This window comes from Drosophila pseudoobscura, chromosome X (genome assembly GCF_009870125.1).
Source record: "Drosophila pseudoobscura strain MV-25-SWS-2005 chromosome X, UCI_Dpse_MV25, whole genome shotgun sequence".
In the NCBI taxonomy this organism is placed as follows: domain Eukaryota; kingdom Metazoa; phylum Arthropoda; class Insecta; order Diptera; family Drosophilidae; genus Drosophila; species Drosophila pseudoobscura.
The window spans coordinates 63,838,680-63,861,857 of record NC_046683.1 but is presented as its reverse complement, the minus strand read 5'-3'; the positions used below and the strand labels follow the sequence as shown (position 1 = coordinate 63,861,857).

The following is a 23,178-nucleotide window of genomic DNA, read 5'->3' as shown; positions in this document are numbered from 1 at the left end:
GTAGAGTATTCCCCAGGACAGTCCCTTCTAAACTTGGCAGCAATTGGGAATCGAAAAGGGGAATCGCTGTGGCCAGAAGGGCCCGAAAAACCTAGCGATTCGTGAGAAAATTGCATTAAAATATTCGTTAATCGTCCTTCCTACACACCTTTGGCCTCCGATTATTCTTTGGCTCCAAGAAGGTCAACAGACCCCCAGGGTTTATCGAGAGATAAATCGAATATTCGAATAAAACATTTCTCAAGGGACAAAACCCACAGTTTTTTTGCCATAAACCGCATAATAATTATTCGTTTCTGATTCCATTCCATCCATAACTTGTGTCTACCCATCGAGGGTGCAGCCAGGGTACACGAAATCCATCGAGTGCCATCGGGAAGCCATCTCTAATGCAATTTGTGCCGTCGAGTGCACACACAGACACACACACACAGACACACACAGAGACACACAGATACACACTTGTGTGGCGAATATTTATGGCCAAAGAAAGAAATCTGTTTTTAGCATTGCATTAAAAATTGAAGCAATTGAAGCGAAGAGTGCAGGCCTAAACGAGGTCATGGCCTGGGCCCAAAGGATGTGCCGTTATTTATGTACTTGGAAGGGAAATGTGATTTCGGAGGTAATGCATATCTTATGTCCCGGTTTTTGTTACCCATCAAAATCTCGGAGATGGCCCATCATTTAGTGGCCTGTGGAAACAGTATTCTCTTTATAAAGTCCTGCCTTTGATGTGCGGCTTCCCTTTTTAGGCACCCACTGAACCACTGAACCTTGAGGGATCCCATCTCTGCCTCCCCCTCTCTCACCCTCGTCCGCTCACCTTGGACTCTCGACGCACAGGGCGGAAATTGTGTGTTTCCCTGGGCGCCTGTGTGCGCCATGTGTAATCCTCTGGCCCTTTGGGAAAACAAGAGGAAAGCCTCGCATGCCTGGGTAAACTCTTTAAGCACTTCACATGGGCGCCAACGAGGACATTGAGGCTGTCGAGTGGGAGACGACACAACAACGTGACGTGTCTGTCTGCGGGCAGGCTTGCCACTTGCCACTTGCCCCTCGCCCTCGTCGCTGCCTCTGCCTCTGAGGGCACCCAGAAGTTAAATTAATTGCACAAACTTTTTGCAAATTAAATGTCAAGCCAAACACTACTTTATCCGTTGCAGCACTGAAGGAGAGCGAACAGAGCCCCAGGAAGGAGCCCGGACAGGACTAAATATTTGAGCTTGATTTTTATTTGGCTACGAGTCCGTCCCGGCACATTTTGCACGTCAAAATAGGCTCCGGACAGAGTCACAGCCTCTGCTATGGCGGCACGATGGGCAACGGATATTTTCGAACGTCACAAACATCAACATCGTCGTCCCGCCAGCGGGATAAGCGGTAAGTGGAAGGACAACTCCCCCCTCCCCACCCCCCTGAATTGTGGGTCAAGTCTCTGGAGAGAGAGACAGGGAGTTGTGGCTAATAAAGGGCGGTCAAGGGGGGGCTGCGGAAAGCCATAAAAGTTGCAAGCACATGAGGCTGCCGCTGCCAGCATCTGTCGCCTTAATCAGAACATCGATAGTTGTGGCATGTGGCATGTGGCATGGGGCATGTGGCATGTGGTTGGGTTTACTTTATGACTTTGACAAATAGTCGACCGAAAAACCAAAGTATTTTCTTGTAAATTTCTTGTGCCACTTAATGAACTGTGAGGAATGTCCCCCTCGCCCAGCCCCTCCTGCCTCCCAGCCAGAATAAATCCTTTCAACAGGCCACTTTCCAAGGACTTGAGAGCAGCGCCAACTTTTTCAATTGTGTTCACAGTCGCAGTGGCAGTGGCAGTGGCAGGCAGAAGCCTCTTTGTGGCACGTGTGAAAGTAGGGAATGCAAGAGAAAACTTTCGAGGGCCAAAAGGAAATGTTAATTCCTTGGGATTTGCTGCAAACACAATTACGCGAGCGCCAGGACGGACGGGAGGGACGGGTCAACTGGTTGACCTTTGAATACCCAAGTAGGGGCTCAAAATCGAATTGATTTGCCAAGTTAATTGCCAGCAAAAGAGAACTGAAAGCAGAGAGCTGAGAGCAGAGAGAGAGGCAGAGAACTGAAGGCCAAAGCAGAAGGGATTTGGTGTCTGGCAATTAATTAAACGCCAAAGCCAGCCGGAAGGGGTGGCAATTAAAAATGGCCATCGCCGCGTTGCCTACATGAGACGGATAAATGGTGGCATAGATGTCCAGGGCCGGGTCCAGGGCCAGGTCCAGGACGCGGGCTGCAGCTCGAATTCCAATGCTCCTCCATCGAGGGCGGCCGCAAACGTTTTCCAATTAATATTGAGAGGCGGCGCATTCCCCATGCGAGGCATTTTTCAATTAAGTTTTCCAGCATGCGCTTCTAGAATTCACTCCCTAATTAGTTGGTCCTTAGATGGTTGTGGCAGCTATGCGTAGACTTGCAGCACACCTCGTTTCGGGGGGGGGGGCGCAGACACACACACAAGAGTATCCCTGTCACTGAAGCCCCTGCCCCTGCCCCTGTTCCTGTTCCCAAAAATTGAATTGTTCTCTGGCTGTAAATTTTCTTGTGCCGCTTTTGCTACGACAGGGACGAGGCAGAGAGGCAGGGAATATACGGCTTCATTTGCATATAGAGTGTGTGTGGGGGGTGGAGATATTGACAGCCCGTTAGCAAGTCGAGCCAGAGGGAGGGGGGGAGGAGGAGGAAAATTATACATAAAGATGTTCCACGAGATACAACAGCGATTCGATGACAATTTTTTCGGCCACTGGGCGGCACAAACACAAACACCAATCGATTTATGCATAACATACACAAAGAGGGGCACAGAGGGGCACAGGGGGGGACACCCGTCCACCACTCTCCGTTCTTCATGGCCGGCGATGATGATGGTGGATTGTCGATGGTGATGGCATTTGGTCACGTATCAAACGTTGTAGCTGTGAATTTTTATTGAATGTCTACACACACAGACACACACGAGAAAAAGATGTCTAAGGGCCTGGCCATGGGGCGGGGGGATGACTGATTCATGTCTATAGGTGTGTGGGTGTAGTGGTAGTGGTATGCATGTAACACGTAAGGCTTGTTGTACTTCTCTCTCTCTTTCGCCTCGTTTTAGCCGCTTTTCGCCTCGTAACTCACCTGCAAATGGAGTACAAAAAGAAAAGAGAGATCAAAACGAGGAAATAGATCGTTAGCAAAATGTTTTTACGACACATAAAGGGCTTAATTCTGGGCTTAATTCGAATTGCATTGCATACTTTTGTGCTGCGGGCGAAATTTGATGCCACTGCAGAGAGTGCCGTCGAGCGGCATTGCATACTTTCGGGCTGCAAACTTTTAACGAACATTTCGATGTTCATTAAAAAAGTTTGAAGCCCATTCGGGCCATGCCCATGCCCCAATAAAAAACCCCCAAAAATATATATATAAAGCCAACAACAGGAGCTGCCAAGTACCAGGGATAATCGACAGCCGACAACTTTTGTGCATATATTTCGGAATTTAATTCCAAGGAATACAAAAAAAATCCCGAAGAGCCAGAGCTCTGGAGAACTGGAGAGCGAGAAAGGACCGGCAACAATTTACCAATTAGAATGTGCCACAACTTTTGTGGCACACAAAAATAAGTACAAAATAATTGCATTTCTCTTTCGCTTCGCTGCCATTTGCTGCCATCCTTCCGCTGCGGTTTATGACGACTGCACGAGCATAATAAATATTTCACACTAAATTGCACAATGAGTGTTAAAAGAGAGGCTAAAGAAGGAAACGCGAAACGAGAGACAGGCCCCCGGGCCCCCGGGCCCCAGGACCCGGATCGGGGCTCAAATGAAGCGAAACGAGAACCGAATGAGGGGCAACAAATTGTCGGCAAATGTGTGTCTGTGTGTGTGTGTGTCTGCGAATGACAGCAAAAGCGGGGGGGGCAAAATAAAGCAGAACCTGAGACAATTTCCGCAAAACGAGCGAACGAGCGAACGAGCGACAGCCGCCTGAAAGTAGGCAACACAAAATTGCCAGCCAGCCAGCCTATGGGAGGAGGGGCGGGTGAGGCGGCATGGCGTAACGAGCGAGAATATCGCTTGAGACCCGGCTACTCCTCAACAACTCATTGTCTACCCGTACCTGGCTGGCTGGGGCTTTCTTCTCTCAGGCTTTCACTGGGAGGATGCCAATGTCTGTCCGGCGAGGCGGATAATATTCTGGGTTGTCTCGATGTCAAGTCTGTTGCTGTTGTTGCCCCCACAGGCTCTCCCCCTCCCCCTCCGCTCTCTGATAACCTGTCTGATTATCTTCCAAGTCAGATTTTCGTAATGCACAAACTGACAGACAGACCCCAGCCCTGGGCCCAAGGCAATTTGCAAGAGTAGTACCCACAACCCGCCCCCCTCCACCCCCTTCCCGCGGGCACACATGCATCCATTCATCCGCCTGTCTATCCATCGACTGACTGACGTTTAAGTAAACACACGGTTGCAACTATTTGCATTTGCATTTATTTGGGGAAGCAGCGACGCCCCAACCACCCCCTACCACCGTATGCGATCCATTAACCACCCCCACCCCCCCACACACACACACGTACTCCATCGAATTGTTTGTATTTACCGAGTACGCATACAGGAAAATACATCCGAGTATTTCCATATATTTTCATATCCTTGCGGCTAACAATATTTGGCCTGATCTCCGTCCTGGGGACTCTCTGGAGTACGCAATATTTTATTCGTAAAAATGGCTACGGACACGGACACGGATACGGCCAGTGTACAGTGCAGTACATAAATTTATGCATGCATTCTAGTTTATGTGTCAAAACAGCGTAAACAAGTTTGCAATTTCTTCTCTTGGCCCCTCTGGAAAAATGCAAAAAGCAAAAAACAACACAAAAACAATGCACTAAGTTTTCTTTAACAGAGAGACAGGGAAAAAGTGGGGGTCCTGGGGTGTGGGGGGGTGCGGGGGGTGGGGCAGGGTGGATGGAAGGCATATGTTTTATTTATTTGCTGCTTAGAACTTTATTCTACTCCGCTTGTTCTGGCTCTATTCTGGCTTCTGGCTTTCCACCTCCATTCTTAAAGCCTCCTCTACCTCCCTCCCTCCCTCTCTCTCTCTCCCTCCCTCCCTCTCTCCCCCTCTTATTCTCTGCACTTTGTTGCTGGCAATGCTTTGGCTTAGGACGCTTTATTGCACTTCTCGACTTTGGCAACTTTAAAGCGGCAGAAAAATACACAGCAAAGCAGGCAAGAACTCACCCCCCACCCCCCCAGAAAGCCCAGAGACCAAAGGGGTACCCTGTAAGTCGAAACGAGCTCAAAAGGTTACCAAAGAGGGATTTAGTTGGTGTCCTGGCTGCCATTATTAACCATTTGTTATGATTTTGGGCTTCTAGGGGGCTTTTATCATTGTATATAATCCTGCCAAAGCAGAGCTCCATGGCCTCAAAAATGTGGAAACCACAAGAAATAACATACGATATTCTTTGGAAAAGATACACCCCATGGCTCGGGGGGTGCTAGAGGGTATCAAGGAACCCCCGAGTGGAACTTTTGCAGTCGAGGAGGACACACAGCGAACAGCCATTACATCTCTGCTCGTCCAGAACGTGCCTCATGTCTCAGAGGAGGCACCCAGTGCCGGCCCCTCCCCCCGCCAGCCGCCCACAACGTGACAGCAGCTGGGAAAGGGTATCCCCGTCGCTCAAGAGCGCTTGTTGTGTCATGCGGCCATGATTTTCCCAACTTTCGAGAACGATTCAAGCCCAAGAGAAATACAAAAAAAGCGAGGAAAGCGGAGCAAAGCGGAGAAAGCGAGCAAAATGAAACGACGAGCGGGCATTTGTGCAAGATTTGTTTTAATTTAAAGGAACTCTCATTTCCATTTCGTTGCATTTTCAATATGCACTTTGAAGATATTTGCTCTGCCTCTGCCTCTGCTTCTGCCTCTGCAAGCTCCCAAAGAGAGAGAGAGAGAGAGAGAGCCGGGCCAAAACGGAGGATAAATCAATGGGCAACAAATCACTGGCTGCGCAGCGCTCTATAAATATTCAACACGGAGGGGCACGGTCTGTCAATCGCTTGCAGCGCACGTTGCAACTGCATTAGACATTGCCTTTCACTCCTTTTTGGCCAACGGCCACGGCCAGGGAGTATTCAGCTTCGAAATTGGCCAAAAGGCATTGCGTTGTGGGGCATTGTGGCCCCCCCCACACGTCTAGCAGTACAATATTCCGCTGGAGGATTCAAGTTGATGGCGCCATTGTAGGAGGGGGGGGGGCGAGGGCGAGGGCCAGGTCATAGCTCAAGTACATGCCAGCTCTCTTCAATCCCAATGATCATCTGGGGGGCGCGGCAGCCCCAAAGAGCAGTTCATATCAATTTATGCAGGACGTGATGCTGCCCCCAAAGTTGGATATAAATTGGGGCAACACCAAATGAAGGGCGAGACTTAAAAGCTCTGGCTTGTGGGGAAAAACCAGGGGAAAACTATAACCAAATCATGGCGTAATGCCAATCAAAGATAAAAGATATTCCCCATGGAATTCCACAATTAAAACCTTTATTTCGAAAAGCTTTTCCAGCATTTCCCACCCCCCCCACCACCCCCAAAGAACTCTTTTAAAAGAATCTGTCGTCACAGTTGACTTATTTCGCACCAAAAACCAAAAAGCTGAAACGGAGTTCTGCCAAAATCGTATTTCATAAAAACACAACTCTTTTGTGCGGAGCGGCTCTGAAAAAGGGGCTGAAAGAGCAAAAATTATTTCATTGGTTTCACGGTGGCTGAGCACAGAGCCCCCACAGAGAGAGCGAGCGAGAGGGAGAGCCACAGAGAGACCGAAAAACACAAAAAAAAAACAAAAGGCGACAAAACAGGAAGCCCATTCACCCCCTAAGCTCCAATCAAAAGCCAAATCCGAAGCAAAGGCAGTGGCATAACCAGTGGCAGTGGCAGAGCTCCATGCGTGCCTGGCAACCAATTCAAAAAACCAGTCAAAATGGGCAAACGAAAGCAGAGGAAAAGCAGTGGGAAAAGCAGTGGGGAAAAGCAGAGCCAGGCCCGCTCTGGACAGGTCATTTCCCAACCGTTGGCTGTCGTCGCCCCCCACACACGTCACAACAGCATTAAAAAGTCATTTTTAGGTGGCCAAAAACAGTGGCGGTGGCACGGAGCCAGCCACGCGGTGGCATTTGCATCAAATTTGATGGCTCTTCTGCGCTTCACTGCCCCACCGTGTGGCGACAATAAGCCACTGAGTGGTGCAAGCCGCTCACTTCCGGCAAAGAGCGAGAGAGAGAGAGAGAGAGAGCGTGAGTAAACGCATTTCCGGCGCTCCAGCACGGCAGAGTCCGGCTCTCCGATGATGAAACACCTGACTAGAGCAGCGGCAGGCACTGCGAAAGTGCGAGTGTACGTCAAAGGTTCAACGAGTGTACTCATGGGCTCCATCGCCCCATAGTTCATCCGAGTTCAAAGCCCAAACAACACACAAAAGCCGACCCATTGCCCATTGGGAACTTTTTCGTTTTGCATTATTCACGAGCACGTTGCCACATGGCGTACCCAGAGGTGCCACGGGGGAGGGCGAGTGGGGGGGGGGGGGGGGCAACATCTTCAAGAGTGAAAATTCGAGTGGGCTTCAACTTGAAGAAAATTGTATGTTTCCCAATGTTTGTTTTTATTTTCGGTTGGCAAGCAAACAAATCTCTCCCCTCTCTCCCTCTCTCCCTCTCACCCTCTCTCTTTCCCCTTTTTTTGCGTGCCCCAACAGCTTGGCTCCCAAGTCATTTGTCATTCAAAAGGCATCATCCACTCGCAGGCGAAAGGGTTGCCACCCCCGTGCGGATTACAAATTCACTTTTGATGGTGCGGCAATTGCAATTTTCAAGCTGCCACCAGCTGTGGCACGACAGCCCCCCAATCGCCCAATAATGAGCCGAGTTTCTGCCACTGGCTTTTGTTTAATTGAGCTCCAAATTACTTTTCACTTTGCGATAACGATTAAACATGAAATTTTCATTAACAGCACACGAAAGGCGGCCCCAAAGTGGGGGGCCGACGGTTTGATACCCTTTAACCCTTTAAAAGTGATTCGATTCGATTGAATTATGATTTGGAAGATGTATCTTCAGAAACTACATCGTTTTTCATACAAAAGATAGATTTTTCCAAAGGCCTTTCTATTATATATGTATAAATAGTCTTTCGATTGGCACAAAACCTTCTGGGATTGTGCGAAAACATCTCTGTATTATATCAAAAAGCGAGTGAGCCTGGGGTTGGCGCACGAGCAAAGCGAGCGCCCAGGGAAATAATAGAAAAAATATTCCTAATATTTGCACAAAAAATATATATTTTTAGAACCTTGGCTCCTGCTCCGAAAAACCCCTATACCCCCGCCGCCACTCCTAAAGGGTATACCATAAAAAACAACAACAAAAACTTTGTAACTCGAGAGTTGCTCGTAAAATCACTCTTTTGTTTGTAGCAAGCGAAGAATAAACACAAAAAAAGAGCAAAAATAAAAAAAAAGGGTGCACAGTGGAGTGGGACTGGAGGGCCGGAGGGCTGGAGGGCTGTGCCACTTGCCACTGAAAAAGGTTAACAAAATAATAAACAAATGCCAGCGACGTCAGCGTTGACAGAGGTGCTGCTGCCGCTGCCGCTGCGCAGTCGCCACTTGCCTCAGAGTCTGCGTCAGCGGCGCTTGCGCTCAACTTTTTGTGGATTTTCAGTCAGCGGCGAGACGTAAAAGCGGCAACAACCAGAGGAAATCAAAGCCGAAGCGGGTGCGAGGAGAAAATAATAGCGAAAAAGTGAGAGAGAAAGGTAAACCGTAGAGAAAAGCCGCAGAGAGCAGTGGCAGAGAGAGAGAGAGAGAGTGAGAAAAAAGTGCGAAAAAGAGAGAGAAAAGTGTGTGCAGCATAGAAATTTCGCGCGTGTTTTCCACATATTTTTTTGTGTTGTTTTTTTTTTTTTGGCATGACGCTTTGGCCATTTCATGGACAATAAACACATTTTGCATTAACCACAAAAATCAACAAACTGTGCAAAAGGCGGCCGCGGCGCCCCGCCCATCAATAGAAAGCATTCATCCAAGTGGGAGCCGGAGGGGGGGAAAAGGGAGGGGAGGGCACTTGGCCAAGACGCCGCCGCCGCCGCAGCTCAAGCCGCAATGAAGATGTGGGCCACAAAACCACAGACAAACAACAGCAACATCAATCGGTCATTGTGTGTGCGTGTGTGTGTGTGTGTGTGTGTGTGTCTGTACTGTAAATATTTTCGAATATCTGAACACATCATCGTTTGCATATGGAGAGCCTTAAGGAATCAATGAGGCGCATTGAATGGCTCATTAATTTACATGAATTAAACATTTCGGAATGCATTCGATTTGCCATTCAGGCTGGGCTTCAAACCATCAATTAATTGGAGTGCAATCCTGCCAAGGCTTCGCTCTGATGGTGGCCATTACCTATCGGTGGGCTAATGATCCCACCCCGACAAAATCCGGGCAAATATGCACCTCGAAACCTATTACCCTCAAAACAGGGACCATAATCGTGTTTTCGTTTCTCCACTTTCCGATGATTGAGTATCCTGCGACAAACTGCGAAACTTATTTGTCCGCTCATTGACAACGGACGCTTCCCGCTCTCTTCTGTCCTCTGGCTGCAGCAAACTTTTCACATAATTGATGTCCCTGCCTGCAGCAGTGTCTCTCTACAACGGGACCGCGCGAAGCAGATCGCGTGCAAAAGGCTGCAAATGCAATTTGTGGGCGACCGCAGTAGCGGCAACGGCAGCAGCGGCAGCAGCGGCAAATTGATTTAGCATTTATTTCGCCCGTCAGTAACGCAGTCTATTCCGTTATTCTCCTACTCCCCTCTCCCTCTACCTCCCTTCTTCATTGCTTCTTCTGTACTTCCATTGGCCTGCAGCAGCAGCCATGAGTTGCGGCAGTAGCCAGCAATTTAGCCGAAAATGTCATTTGAAATGTCGCCGGTCGTTCGCCACCGCCACCGTCATCGTCCCATCCTCATTATTGTTGTCATCATTATTTTCTTCTCATCGCTTTGGGCCCCGTATCTGGATTTCGACAGGTTTTTCATACCCTTTCAAGAAGGTATTTTTGTTCCCATTAGAAGTTTGCCCAGCATGAATCGCAAGTCTTTCCTGTATTCCTTTTCCCACACTTTGCTCGTTTGCCTCTCTCTCTCTCGTCAGCCTGGAGTGTGACGCATTTTTGAGCGATCGCATGATTTTGCCTCTCCCGTTCTCTTGCCATTCAAACAGCAGCCGACGGCGCTCGCTCTTTCGATTGGACATTGGACTTTCTTCGCATGCTGCCTTCCCTTTAGCCCTATAGTGCCTGTGGGGTGTTTTTCATCCTCTCAGCAGAAGGGCATGTTCAACGACAGAATATATGCCCTGCTTCGAGGCTGTTGACAGGGTATCTGCTGCGGCGGCACCCTGGGGCTTCGTGCTTCACAAATTTGGTAATGCAGTTCGGGTATCCATATCTATAGATGTCTAGTCATTGGATCTGTGTCTCTGACAATACGCTCTGATTATTCCGGTTGCGTTGCGATGCGCTGCGTTGCGCGGTGCACGGTGGGTTCGTTCTTTTATTCAATATTAATTCTATTTTTCACAATTCCAAAAATATGTACATTCGTTTGTGCTGCTGTATTGTCTGCTGCCTGTGTGAAAATGCCAATTGAAAATGATTTTATTCATGGATTTTATTAGCTGCTGCCGTTATCTGAGGGCGAGAGGGGGGGCAGGGCAGGAGATTTACGCTTCGTTTGTTGGATTTTCTGCAAATGTTTTATTTTTGTTGTTGTTTGTTCATTCGTGGGCGCCGGGGCCGCTGTGGTTGTTGTTGTTGGCCATGTAAATCGCGCTCTCTGTTGTTGGTTTTTCTCGTACTCCACGTACTACATCCAATAGATATCTGTGTTAATTAATTTGAGTCCGTCATGCGAGTGTTTTTCGCATTTTCCATTTCCATTTCCATTTTAGCACGAATATGCTGATTTTTAGTTTCTATTTATTTTCTCTTGTTTGAATAATTTGCTTAAATATTTTAAAGGCCTTTAAATTGTATTTATTTCTTTTTGCATTGGTTTTTTTTTTCTGTTTTGCTGGTTTTATGCTAAATAATTTGTGGCACTTTAATTAGCTTTGTTTTCTGGTTTCTCAGATTATTTATTTAACGCCTGAAGCGTCCGAAGCAATAAATATTTGGTTTTTTTTTGTTCGTTTTTCGTTTTTTTGCGCGATTAAAGTCGCCTGCTAATCACATGAAAATCGCACGCAAATCGCTTTTGTGCGGCTTTTTTTTGTGGCATGGCCTCGCGGCAGAGCAGATGCTGCTGCTGCTGCTGCCGAGAAATAAATGCGGCGCGTGTCACAATAAAATTAAGTTTTCAAATGAAACAAAAGGCCAGCACGTGACATGAAAGCAGAAACGCAATTTTTCGCAATTTTTTGTTGCAGTTTAAAAAAAAAAAACGCGAGAAAAAGGAGAAAAAAAAGTGAGAAACAAGAGAGAAATAATGCCGACACAATGAATGTTTATGGCATTTCGTGGTGGTACTCGTAAAAAGTAATTAGCAAGTGGATGCCCCATACATACATACATATGTATGTGGCAGGAACCGAGGCCCGAATCCTTGGGTACCGGAAAAGCATTTCACATTTCATCAGCGAAAATAATCGTAATCATTAAAGTGTCCGATTTTATTGGCTGGAAAAACTAAACACGCAACGAATTATCGGGCGGCATGCCACACAGTGTGGTGACATCGCGCCCAATTGGCTTTTAATTGAAACAGAAAGGGCAGGGTATGCCGCAACACCCGACAGAATGTTGCACAAACAAGCACGGACAGCAGACACATTAACCCCACAGTGCCCCCGAAATGGAGAGAGCAATAGAAATAGAAAATAAATAATAGTACTCCTCGCCGAGTACCTATGCAAGACCGAAAGCCCGAGGCCAGAAATGAGGCCAGAGCTGGCGAGCAGAGTAAGAGTACTCTCTGGCTCCTTAGTTTTTATGTTCCTCCCATAAAGTGGGGGCCAGGCGCCGGCTCCGAGATGTGGAGGGGGGGGAGTGGCATTTGTTTCAGGACAAGGCCGCCCCGCCACACACAGTCACAGCACGGCAGGATGTGCTGGAGCTGGCTGGAGCCAGGACTCGAAACGGTAGCCAGAGGGCGCAGGAGGGAGCTGGGGGCAGCAGCCATCCGGCAGCCGCCAGAATGGCGCCCCAATGGCATCCAATGGATCGCCGCATAGTTAAACATTAGTTGGCAGCATTTGCAATTGTAATGGCAAATGCTGGGTCCCCTGCTTGGTGGCCCGTGCCCCGTGCCCCATGCCCCTGCAACATGCAGCCATCCGGTAAAATGTGTGCTCTGAAGTGGCGCCGCCTATGCCAGGAGGTCGACCAGAAGGCAGGAGGCGGGAAGCACTGACAATTAGCATGGCAACAATCGGTGGCAAGGCCATTGCAAAAGTTCCAATATTCATGGAGATTTGGCTCACGAAAAGTTCACTTGCGACTATTTGCAGAGAGATTATAGAGGGGAGGGTGGGCAGGGGGGAGAGGAAAAAGAGACCAAATCCTGGGGATAGATTATCATCTGAGAGATACATTTTGGCCCCGAAATGGAAGTTTTTCCCACTCAAATGGGGATCCCGATTTGGGTTGCACTTTTCACCGAATCATCGAGGTTCCAGCAGCCCCCTGCAGCCCCCTGGACCCCGCCCCCAGCCGCCAATCAGTTAAAGCTACAACCAATTGAAAAACCCAGCCACGGCCGGAGCCAGAGCCACGGCCATAATTCTGGCCATTAATCTGGGAATCCATGGCAGACGTATTCCACTTTGCAAATGGCATCCGCCCACAACAACTACGCCACGTGCGGCAGGTGGCGCAGATCCCACGCTTCATTTCGCGCTGCTCTCGGAATGGGATGCCTGACTCCTGCCTCGTGACTCCCGGCTGCCGACTGGTGGCTAAGCAATTTTCCCTCCAATCCTTCAAAGAGCAAATAGTCCTTTGGCTTAAATGCTTTCATGGCGAAACTTTCTGTTCTACCGGAGAATCGTAAAGGTGGGGCACGTGTGTGTGTGTGTGGGGCAGGAGGAGATGGAATAGAATTGAATGGAATGAATGATTGCATTTGGCTTGTGTTGGCTTTTGCTGGGGGGATGGGAAATACGTTTATTGTTTATTGGCCATTGAATCACTCGCACCGTTTGGGGGGCTTAATTCAATTGCCGCGACAGGTGGCAATGGCCCATGAAAATGTCTGATAATTTCCATAAAATCAATTAACCTTTGGCGTTCATTCTGTTCATTCGGTGGCAGGGGCAAGGAGAGCTACAGCTACCAGCACAACTACGTGGATCGGGTGCGTCTGGAGGACACGAACGGGGGCCACCAGCACCAGCACCAGCACCACCACAGCCACTACCACAACAGCAGCAGCAGCACCGGCAACGTCCACGATCCGAGGTGTCCGCAGGGACTGCGGGCTGCTGCCGCTGGCTGGCGGCACACGCACAAATCCGTGTCGCATCTCGATTTGGCCACCAGCTGCCATGAAGCAGCTGGCAATGGCATAGGTCGCCACACGCAGCACCACCCACACGGCCACCACTCGCATCCGCACCACCTGCAGCACGCCCACCACGCCCACCACTCGCATCATCCGCACGCCCAGCCCCACTGGACGCAGTGCCGCGTGGGCCTTGGCGGAGCAGGAGGAGGAGGCGGACCAGGCAGCGGACAGCTGAGGAACGCCCGCTCCTTGGACTACACGCAGCTCGAGCGGGAGGAGAACGCCTTGGACATCGCCGAGTTCTACTGGCGATTCGATGCGGAAGCTCCGCTAGACCACGGCGACAGCTACGCGGGTGAGTGCCAGCCTTGGCATCCATTCGAGCATATCGCTTGTAATTCAATCAATTAATACAATATTGTATTAACTTGCTTCCCCAGTGCTTCCCGGCAACGACAACTTTGAGGCAACTCCAGCAGCAGCAGCAGCGGCAGCGGCAGCAGGAGAACCACCAGCCACCAGCAGCACAGTAAACGGTGGCACAACAGCCAGTGCCACAGCGACAGCGACAGCCACAGCGACAGCCACTGCCGCCGCTACACTCTTCGATCTGTTGGGCAGCGAATCGTGCAGCCTGAGGCGATCGCGCAGCTTGGCGGTGATCCGTGAGGAGACATTTAGTGACCTGCAAATTGGTTCGGCAAACAGCAGCAGGCGGAGATCGCAGCTAATACCGCGTGCGCGGCTCGTTAATCGTGGATTTTTCCGTGAATCGCCGAGGTAAGTGACTCACCCAGACACTGGGCTGCACAGCAATTGAGACGAGCACAAAAGGAAATGCACAAATACAAGATAAGAAATGTTCTGGCTGGTCGAGGGAGGGGGAAGAGAGGCGAAATTGTTTGTATTGCAATTTACATGGGTTTCGGATTTCGGCTTTCGGCTTTCGAGCTTTCGTGCTTTCGGCTGCCGGGCTGATCGGCTTATCTCTTCGTTTGCATGCGAGAACGAACCCTCCCTCGCACAGCCACACAGCCACACAAGCACAATATTTTTTCTAGGCAGATGCGACGCTTTTGTATTGCTCTCTCGTTCGCTCTAGCAGCAAATCAAATGAAGCGCGAAAGCAGAAGGCTAAAGGGAGAGAGAGACACGGGCTTTAGTCTTCGAAGGAATTGAGTACCGAGCAGCAGCGAGGGTATATACGGCGGGTGATTCACGCAGGGCTCTGGTGTGGAGTTTTTAGCCGTTTTACAGTTTTTATTGAATTATAAATGATAGATTTTTTTAGGAATTTCAATTAAATTGGAGGATTTTTTACATAATATTGCCTTAAAAATTACAGAAAAATAAAAAAAAAACCCCATAGTAAATCTAAGATATACCTTCCGTATGGTAAACCCCAGTTTTGTTGTCTAGTGCTGGGTGTAACACTCACCGCCCGCCCCCATAAACGTCTTCTAATTGAGTTAAATCTGGTTTTCTCAGGCCGAGCCAGTGAAATTCTATTACCCCAAACTAGTTTTATCGAACAGAGACATCAGTTTTAGCCAGCCGCCAGCCGCCAGCCCAAACACCTTCTCATGCTGTCTGGTGCCCGTCACGCATACGCCCCGTAGACCACTGGCTTGCGCTAGTCTGCCAGATCCGCTGTCAGTCGCCGAGCTACGCTCACCGCAAGTGCAACAGGTATCTCCGCCCGTAACTCTCCGCGCGACACACGGCGCAAATTAACGGCTTCAAATCGCAGTACGTGCCACGTCCCGCGCGCCACCCGACAGTCGCCGGCAGCGTAATTGTTGCGGTTGGTTTGCTGCTGTTTGCTGTTTGTTGTTTGTGTTTTGTGTTGGTTTTATGGGTTTTGTCATCTGGTCAGGGTCAGCATTTCATTCGCGGGGTCATTTTTGTTGCACTCCCGTAACACAGCCGTCGGATGCTGTTGCTGTGGCTGTGGCTGCCGCTGCCGCTGCGGCTTGTGGCCTAAGCCCTGATTTGTTACAGCTGCAAAGTCCATCGAGCGATCGAGAATGTTTAAAGTCCACGCAGTGGCAGTGGCAGTGTCGCGTGTTGCATAACAGAGTGCCAAAACTCTCTCTCTCCCTCTCTGGCTCATTGGTTGCTTGTTTAATTAAAATTTCAAACTTTTTTGTTTGTCAATTGCTTGGGCAGATGCCTGCCACGCCTCCCGCCTGCCAACCTGCCTCCAGGCGCTGCATGGCAGCGAGATGGAAAAGCTTTTAGCCCTCGTGCCACTCGTCATGCCATTAGAGCACACACACACACACACGCACACAAAGCCACAGACACACACGTTATCCTGGCAACGACAGCCGGGGCTTGAGGCATGGGGCATGCGGCATGCGGCATGGAATAGGGGAAGAAGCTTCCTTCCTTCCTTCCTGCTGCCATCCCTAGGCAATGTGTCTGCTGCCAGTTGCAGCTTTCGCTGTCCCTCGCTTTTTATTTAATTTGCCGCAAATCGTCGCATCAAGTGGCTGGGTAAACTTTCGCCGCATCCCACTATCAGGCACTGCCACTGCCACAGCCACGTGCAGCTGTAACCGAGCTGACTCCATCGGGGGCATGTCCATGTCCGCTGCAGTCGGATGGCAAAGGATGACACGGATATTGGCTAATGGAAGCTCATTTTTCGCCACTCGAGATGTTGACTGATGGGCGAAGCAGAGCTTCCCCTTTGGCTGTGATTTTCCAACTTCTGCGGGATTCCAGTCCTTGAACGAACGCCTGGAATACTATCGCAGCTCGTTGCAATCCTTGAACGGACATGGGAGAGCCCTTTGCCACTTGTTGGGGAACCTTTCTTGGGATATTCCTTGGCATTAAGGGTCTCTCATACTCCTGTTATCCTTTTTTGTGCCCAATCAAGCAGCTTCAACCTCTGTTGGGATCTGTATTCCATCAAACTTGCGACTTTTGGTTGAATCCCCAATCAAAAGAGCTGCCAGAGATTCCTTCTGGAGCTGGAGCTGCACCTGGAGCTGGAGTCCCTAATCAAGGAGCCAGCACACATGTAATCCCTTGTGCTTTTTCCCGTCAAACTTCATCAATCAGTCCTTTAGTAGTGGCTGTTTTCCGTTTTCCACTGCGGCATGAGAAAGTCATCTTTTCGGCGGCTGTTTGTTTGATTTGTCGCCATCCATTGATTGATTGATTGAACCAACAATCTCAGTCACATGACTGACTGTTGGAGTGCGTGCTACGGGGACGGGGCATGCGATTTGTGGAGCCAACAAGGCCGTCAAGTGCGGCAGATTGGAGGCCCTTTAGTTTACGATTTACTCTTGACAATGGCATCATCATCATTTCGATTCCCACCCACAGATTGAACGCCAAGCAGCAGCAGCAGCAGCAGCAGACGACCTCCTCCACGATTGAGCAGCCACTGGAGACGCCACCGGCGGATGACACTCAAAGTCACAGAAGCAGCAACAACAGCGGCACTTGTGATTCGCATCAGCAACAGCAACAGCAGCAACAGCAGCAGCAGGCACATCCCCGGGGAAGAGGGGAATCGCGTGACTTTGATTTGTACTACGATAATCTGAAACGCTTGGACGCCTTGGCGTTGGGTCTCAGCGAGCAGCTGCATCCGTGGCACAACGACAAGAGCGACTTGGAGAGCCTCAACTCGGACTACTTCAAGAATTCGTTGCATCAGAACCATCTCGAGCAGCAGCAGCAGCAGCAGGGGCCCTCATCCTTGGAGTTCGAGGCCTTGGAACAGGCGGCGGCGAATCTGCTGAAGGAGCGGCCGCGCATCTACCAGTCGCGCAGGCAGCAGCAGCAGCGGAACCATCACCACCATCAGTGCCACCTGCAGCGGCACTTGCAGCAGGACACGGGCGGCGAGTCCTGTCCGGAGCACAGCCAGAGCAGCGTCTTCCCGGAGACAACGACCAGCAACTCCGACGACCAGACGGACAGCCCCTCGCTCTCCGAGCAGGAGTACGACCTCACCCACATCGAGGAGATCTACCAGCAGCAGGCAGGCGGAGTGGGAGTGGCAGTGGGTGTGGCAGTGGGAGCCAACGGAGTGGAGGAGAGCTACGAGATCATCAGCCTCACGACCACGGCGAGGACCACGCGATTCGAGGAGAGCTGCAGCGACCAGGAGGCGGACGACGACCAGGAGGGAGGCGACCAGGCCGAGGAGGAGAGCCGCCTCACCCCCACCTCTGGGGAGATCCCGGCCAGCGACAGCGACAGCACCTTGAAGCGGGGCCACGGGGAGCACCTGATTGCCTACGACTCGGTGTATCTGTCGTCGGAGGACAGCTCCGACTGCACTCTGATCGGCGAGTCCTGCGAGTCCTTCGAGCAGCGCACCTTCACCAGCTGCGGCGAGAGCGGGGAGCTGGAGACGCGCAGCCTGCTGCACATCTCCATCGAGGACACGGTGTACGAGCCGCAGGCGAAGCACCACAAGAAGGGCGGAGCCTCAGAGGAGCAGCAGCAGCAGCAGCCGCTGCTTACCACCGCCAAGGTCGAGGCACAGATCTTCACGCAGGTCCTGAAGGTGGAGCACACGCCGCAGAACAAGCCCAAGATCCTGGCAGTCGTCGAGAAGCGGAAGCTCAAGCAGGAGGAGGCGCAAGGGAAGCAGCAGCAGCAGCAGCAGCAGCAGCCGGCCACCGACTCCTTTGTGGTGGTGTCCAATCTGCAGGAGAACCAGTACCACAGCCTGCCGGATGTCAACATCGGCGTGAGCCTCAAGGTCTGCGAGAGCATCGACAAGGAGCTGAGATCCTCCTACAACCAGCAGCGCCAGCAGCAGCGGAAGGACTCGAAGCGGGGGGCGCAGGTGGTGACCCGCGCAGAGACCTACGACTCCATCAGACGCTTCGGCAGGGCCCACCAGAAGGCCAGGCAGAAGGAGCACCAGGAGAGGGAGCGCGAACGGGAGAGGGAAGCAGCAGCAGCGGCAGGAGGAGGAGGGGAGAAGGAAACCCAAAGACAGGAAAAGCCAAAGATAACAAAGGAAATCGTTGCAGCAGAAGAGCCACAAAGGCAGCAGGAGCCCGAGGAGGAGGAGGAGCCACCATTGCCCCCACCTCCCCCTCCATTAACAGAAGAGGAGCAGCAGGAGGAGGAGGAGCCCCAGGCCGAGGAGGAGCCAGAGCCAGAGCCAGTGTCCATTGCACAAGTGGAACAACCCAAGGAGGCGCCTGTCATCGAAGTGGCAAACTTTAGCAAACTAATCGAGCGTCGTGCCCAGGAAATCCGTGAACGCAAGGACCCCGACGGAAGACAGGAGCAGCGCCGGCAGCAGCAGCCACAGGAGGAGGCGGAACAGGAAGCGGAAGGGGAGACCCTGTTCCACATCATCGTCACCGACGCCCAGAACAATATCATCGAAAAGGAAGCCATTCACGAGGAGCACTCACTGCAGCGACCCCGCACCGTACGCCGCTCGCAGAGCTCGTCGTGTGGCAAGCCCCCGGAGCGCCGCATCCTGCACAGCGGCGGGGCGCCCATCTACAAGGCGAGGCCCATCAAAGTCCTGGCCGCAGGCCACAGCCACGGCGAGTCGACCTTTGGCCGGGGCAAAATGTCGCGACCACAGATCCTGCACGTTGTGGACGGAGGCGCCGCCGCCGAGGGCAGCCTGAGGCGCCGCAGCAGTGCCAGGAGCATAGCCTCCACCGTCAGTGGGGCGGGCGGCGCGGCAGTGGCCACGGAATACCTCCAGAAAGTGGATGCCGTGCGCTGCTATTGGCAGAAGCTGGCGGGCAATGAACCAGAAACGCCAGCCGCCGACACGGACAAGGGGGAGGCGGAGGGCCGCACGGGTCTCCACTTCCAGTTGGGTGGCAAGACCACAGCCTTGCAACAGCAGCAGCCGCATAGCAACGATTTCTGCAGCATGATGCCGCCGCCCTCCATCGAGATCGTGGAGCTGGGCGAGGGCGCCCAGAAGGCGACCATTGTGAGTGCCGCCCCCGACCCGGATGCCGACGAGGACGACCAGGACGAGGCCCAGTTCGATCACATCCGCTACAAGGTGCTCAAGTCGCAGCAGCTGATCCGCAGCAACATCCTGCACCACTCGACGCGCAACAAGAAGGAGGCCCAGTTCGACGGGCTCATCCAGTACCTGCAGGACTACTCCTTCCAGGAGCTGCTCAGCAACAACAACGTGGTGATCGTGGAGCCCGTGCGGACGAAGATCGAGCGGCCGCTGCAGGTGGGCGGCGGCCCAGCGCCGCGGGTGGCTGCCGCCGGGCCACCCAAGCCGCCGCGCGTGATCCATGCCTCGGGGTCGCAGCCGCGACGCACCACCCTCCGCCAGCGGCAGATGGGGGGCGGGGGCGGCGGGGGAGGCGCCGCGGCCAAGCGGCACTTCTTCTACCAGCCCGTGAGGGTCAACCGAGAGCTGTACGAGGACGAGCTGCCCGATCCGGACACCGTGCGGAATGTGCGTCGGTTCTTCGAGCAGAACGTGATGCCGTCGCCGGGGCAGGGCCTCCTCGTGCAGTCGCAGCAGAAGTTCGGAGGCTCCGCCTGTCAGCTGAGTCCAAAGACAGCCAGGCGGGCCGCCCAGGGGTCGTCGTACCGATATCTGACGATAGACACGAGCTTTGGAGGCGACTCCTCCTCGTCGGGCGTGGAGCAGCCCAAGGGCATGGATCTGCTGGCGGAGGAGGAGCAGCAGCACCAGCAGCAGCAGAAGCACTCCAAGCTGGGCCACTGGGACACCGGCAGTCTCTCGAGCGGCATCTCCAGCGGCGACCTGAGCTCCCCCTGCGGCGACTGCCATCCGCAGGAGTCGTCGCCCGTGATGGCCTGCAAGGATGTGCACGTCCAGGACGTGGTCCGGCGCCACAACAGCAATGCGGCGAACGCCAAGGCCCGGGCGAAGTTCGCCTCGCGACGCACCTGGTGCATGGGCGGGGCCTCGGCCACCAGCGACTCGCTCTATCGTCAGATTTACGAACAAAATTTGGGCCACGACGCAGAGGATGAGCAGGAGGAGGGCCACTACGACGAGGAGGAGGAGGAGGAGGACGACGACGAGGACGAGGAGCAGGCCCACGAGCAGGACATGTGCGAGAACTATTATGTCAGCAACGTAAGTAGCGCCCCATCCCCTTAGCCCTCCCCCCCTCTCTTTGTCTTTTTTGGGTGCGGCTCGACTCTTTTTGTGCGTGTGTGGCGCAGCCTTTTGATGTCCTTGAGCTGGGTCCCAGCACTAATCTCCGTGTTGCCTTTTGCAGGACATTCTGGCCAAGATACGGGAGTGCGGCTCCACAGTCACTTACTACGGCGGCCGGGTCCTGGATGGTGGCCCCGCCTCGAAGATGTCGCCGCCCCAGGCCGCCGCCGCAGCCGCCCAGCAGACAAATGGCGGCACACGCTCTCGCATACGCCAGATCGAGGCATGCAACGTGTGCCTGCCCAGCGAGAGATGCGAGCACCGATTGCAGACGAAGCAAAGCCTCGAGGAGCAGCAGCAGCAGTCGCAGGACTCCTACCAGGGTGAGGCCCACAGATACTCCCAGATCTCCGAGACAGAGAGAAAGATACACTTGTGCTCCCTCTCCCCCTCTTTGGCAGGCATCAAATTCAAGCTGGTCAAGTCGAACAGCTGCAGCAGTCGCCTGGAGCTCGCCGGCGCCGACACGGAGGTCAACGGGGGCGCCGCCGACAGCGAGGTGGTGCGCAAGATGGTCCATCATTTCGAGGCAACAGCCACGGACCCGGTGACCATCAACAGCCAGATAACGGAGGCAGCTGCCCCGCCGAGACGCCTCCAAGTGACGGTAAATAATCACATCAACGTCCAGGCGGTGCACAGAAATGAAAGCTCCAATGGAGCGGCAGAGGCCACTGAGATATCTCATCCCACATACGAGTCGCAGGCCATGAACATACGCCTCGATGTGGCACGTGGCAGTGCCTCGAGTGCCAGCAAAGTTTGCCGCAATAAAAATGTGGATTTGGCCTATACATTGGCCAAGCAGCCGACGCCCCAGGCAAGGGCCTGCCCGGCCCTCGAAGGCAATCAGCGGCTGCCACAAAACGAGGATGTGGCAGCGACCAAAGTTGTCAGCAAGCAACAAACAGCAGCAGCAATCAATGGCAGTGGCAGTGGCAGTGGCAGACCACAAATCATTGTGCCAGTGGAGATACACCAGCAGATACAGCAGCAGGTGGCAGGTCCTTTGCCCAGTGCTGGCCCCGAGCGACGGCTGAGCAATGCCAGCAGCAGCGCCGCCTCGATTGTGGACAAGACGGTGGTGCGGCACTACGTGGCGAACGACAGGAGCATCTACGAGCGCCGCAAGTACGACGAGATCGAGTTCGAGGAGTTCGAGGTGTACGATCCCAGCAAGGAGCCCCAGGAGGGGCGCCAGGAGGGGCGCCAGGAGAGGCCCCCCACGGACGCGGAGCTCTACGACAGCCTCGACGACAAAATGTAAAACGAATCAAATGCTCAAAGGGGGTTTCAGTCGACAATCAACAATCGAATCGCATCGATAATATCTATAAAGAATACCAAAATATAATCATATTATTACACATTATTTTTTTTTTTGGTTTTCGGACCCCAATTCGGGCTCCAATTTATGCCTTAATTTAGGTTTAAAACTATCCAAAAACTACCATAAAATATGTTTTTTTTTTGCTTTTTTTTATACGCGCAACCGACCGAGAGGCGCTGCTGCATGACGCGATGTTAGAGAATAATTAATTCGAATACGAGAGAGGTGTGTTAGTGTTAGTAATTCATGAAGAGAGGATAGGAGATATCCATCTATAAATCCATAAATCGATAAATCGATAACCCCATAAATCGAATGTCCCTGCGATTTGTTCAATTTGTAAATTAGAAACATTTGATGATAAAATAAATATGCAATTTATTTAATAATCTACGCGGAAGAGCCCATTAAGAGTCCATCCTGCCAGCCCCCAAGCCGCCGACCAAGTGCATTTTCATTTAGTTAATGGCTAATGAAATTGATGGCCAAATGCAGGGAGAGAGAGGGGGGAGAGAGGAGAGGGAAGAGCAGGCCCCAGTGCAGGCCACTAATTGCCTCAGAACTAATCTATAATTAATCAACGATTTATGCAGCCTTTAATGGCACAGAAATGTTTATGAAATTGGATGGACAGTGGATCAGTTTTCTTTGAATTTAATGCAATTTCCCTTCAAATTAGCAACTACTGGGAGTTTTGGAAGGTCTACTAATGGGCCTAAAGGGCAGCCAGCAAAAGCTCGGCTCGAAGAAGCCTTTAAGGAGTCGTTTGGCTGAGAGACTCTTTGGAGCTTGAAGTCCATCAAGTGTCCATCATTGGCCGTATCAATCCCTCATGAAAGGTGAATGTAAGCCACTTGGAATTTGCCTCTGGCACTCCCCAGCAACCCCCACGTATGTCTGTGGCCTTAGAACTCTCGTCTCTTAATTATATTTAATAATTTTGGCATTCCCGATGATTTGCAGAGGTGATTTCTGGTCGAAACGAAAGCCTTAAGGGCACATCCTTACAGACACATACGAGTGAGGGCCCCCTTGCCTGTAAAATAAATTCCAGACTACGAATTTTCTGTGTAACGAATTCCCCTTTA

The 23,178-nt window shown here is 52.0% G+C and overlaps 2 protein-coding genes across 4 annotated transcripts in view; one reads left to right on the top strand and one right to left on the bottom strand.

Annotated features, from left to right (window-relative positions):
- The window catches only part of MCU (mitochondrial calcium uniporter), a 42,787-nt gene that overhangs the window by 7,748 nt on the left and 11,861 nt on the right, over positions 1-23,178 (bottom strand). The gene's annotated exons all lie outside the window — the stretch shown is intronic.
- Positions 1,301-22,132, top strand: jv (javelin). Its single transcript, XM_001352818.4, has 6 exons — positions 1,301-1,383; positions 13,394-13,941; positions 14,027-14,366; positions 16,929-20,676; positions 20,822-21,083; positions 21,162-22,132. The coding sequence occupies exons 1-6, from the start codon at positions 1,319-1,321 to the stop codon at positions 22,025-22,027; spliced, it is 5,829 nt and encodes a 1,942-aa protein (XP_001352854.4). The 5' UTR covers positions 1,301-1,318; the 3' UTR covers positions 22,028-22,132.

Bases quoted from the DNA above. Each gene is read 5' to 3' on its own strand.
- jv (XM_001352818.4), top strand. From the start codon at position 1,319: ATGGGCAACGGATATTTTCGAACGTCACAAACATCAACATCGTCGTCC. The intron at 20,677-20,821 runs GTAAGTAGCGCC...TGCCTTTTGCAG, and splicing joins AGAACTATTATGTCAGCAAC to GACATTCTGGCCAAGATACG. The intron at 21,084-21,161 runs GTGAGGCCCACA...CCTCTTTGGCAG, and splicing joins GTCGCAGGACTCCTACCAGG to GCATCAAATTCAAGCTGGTC.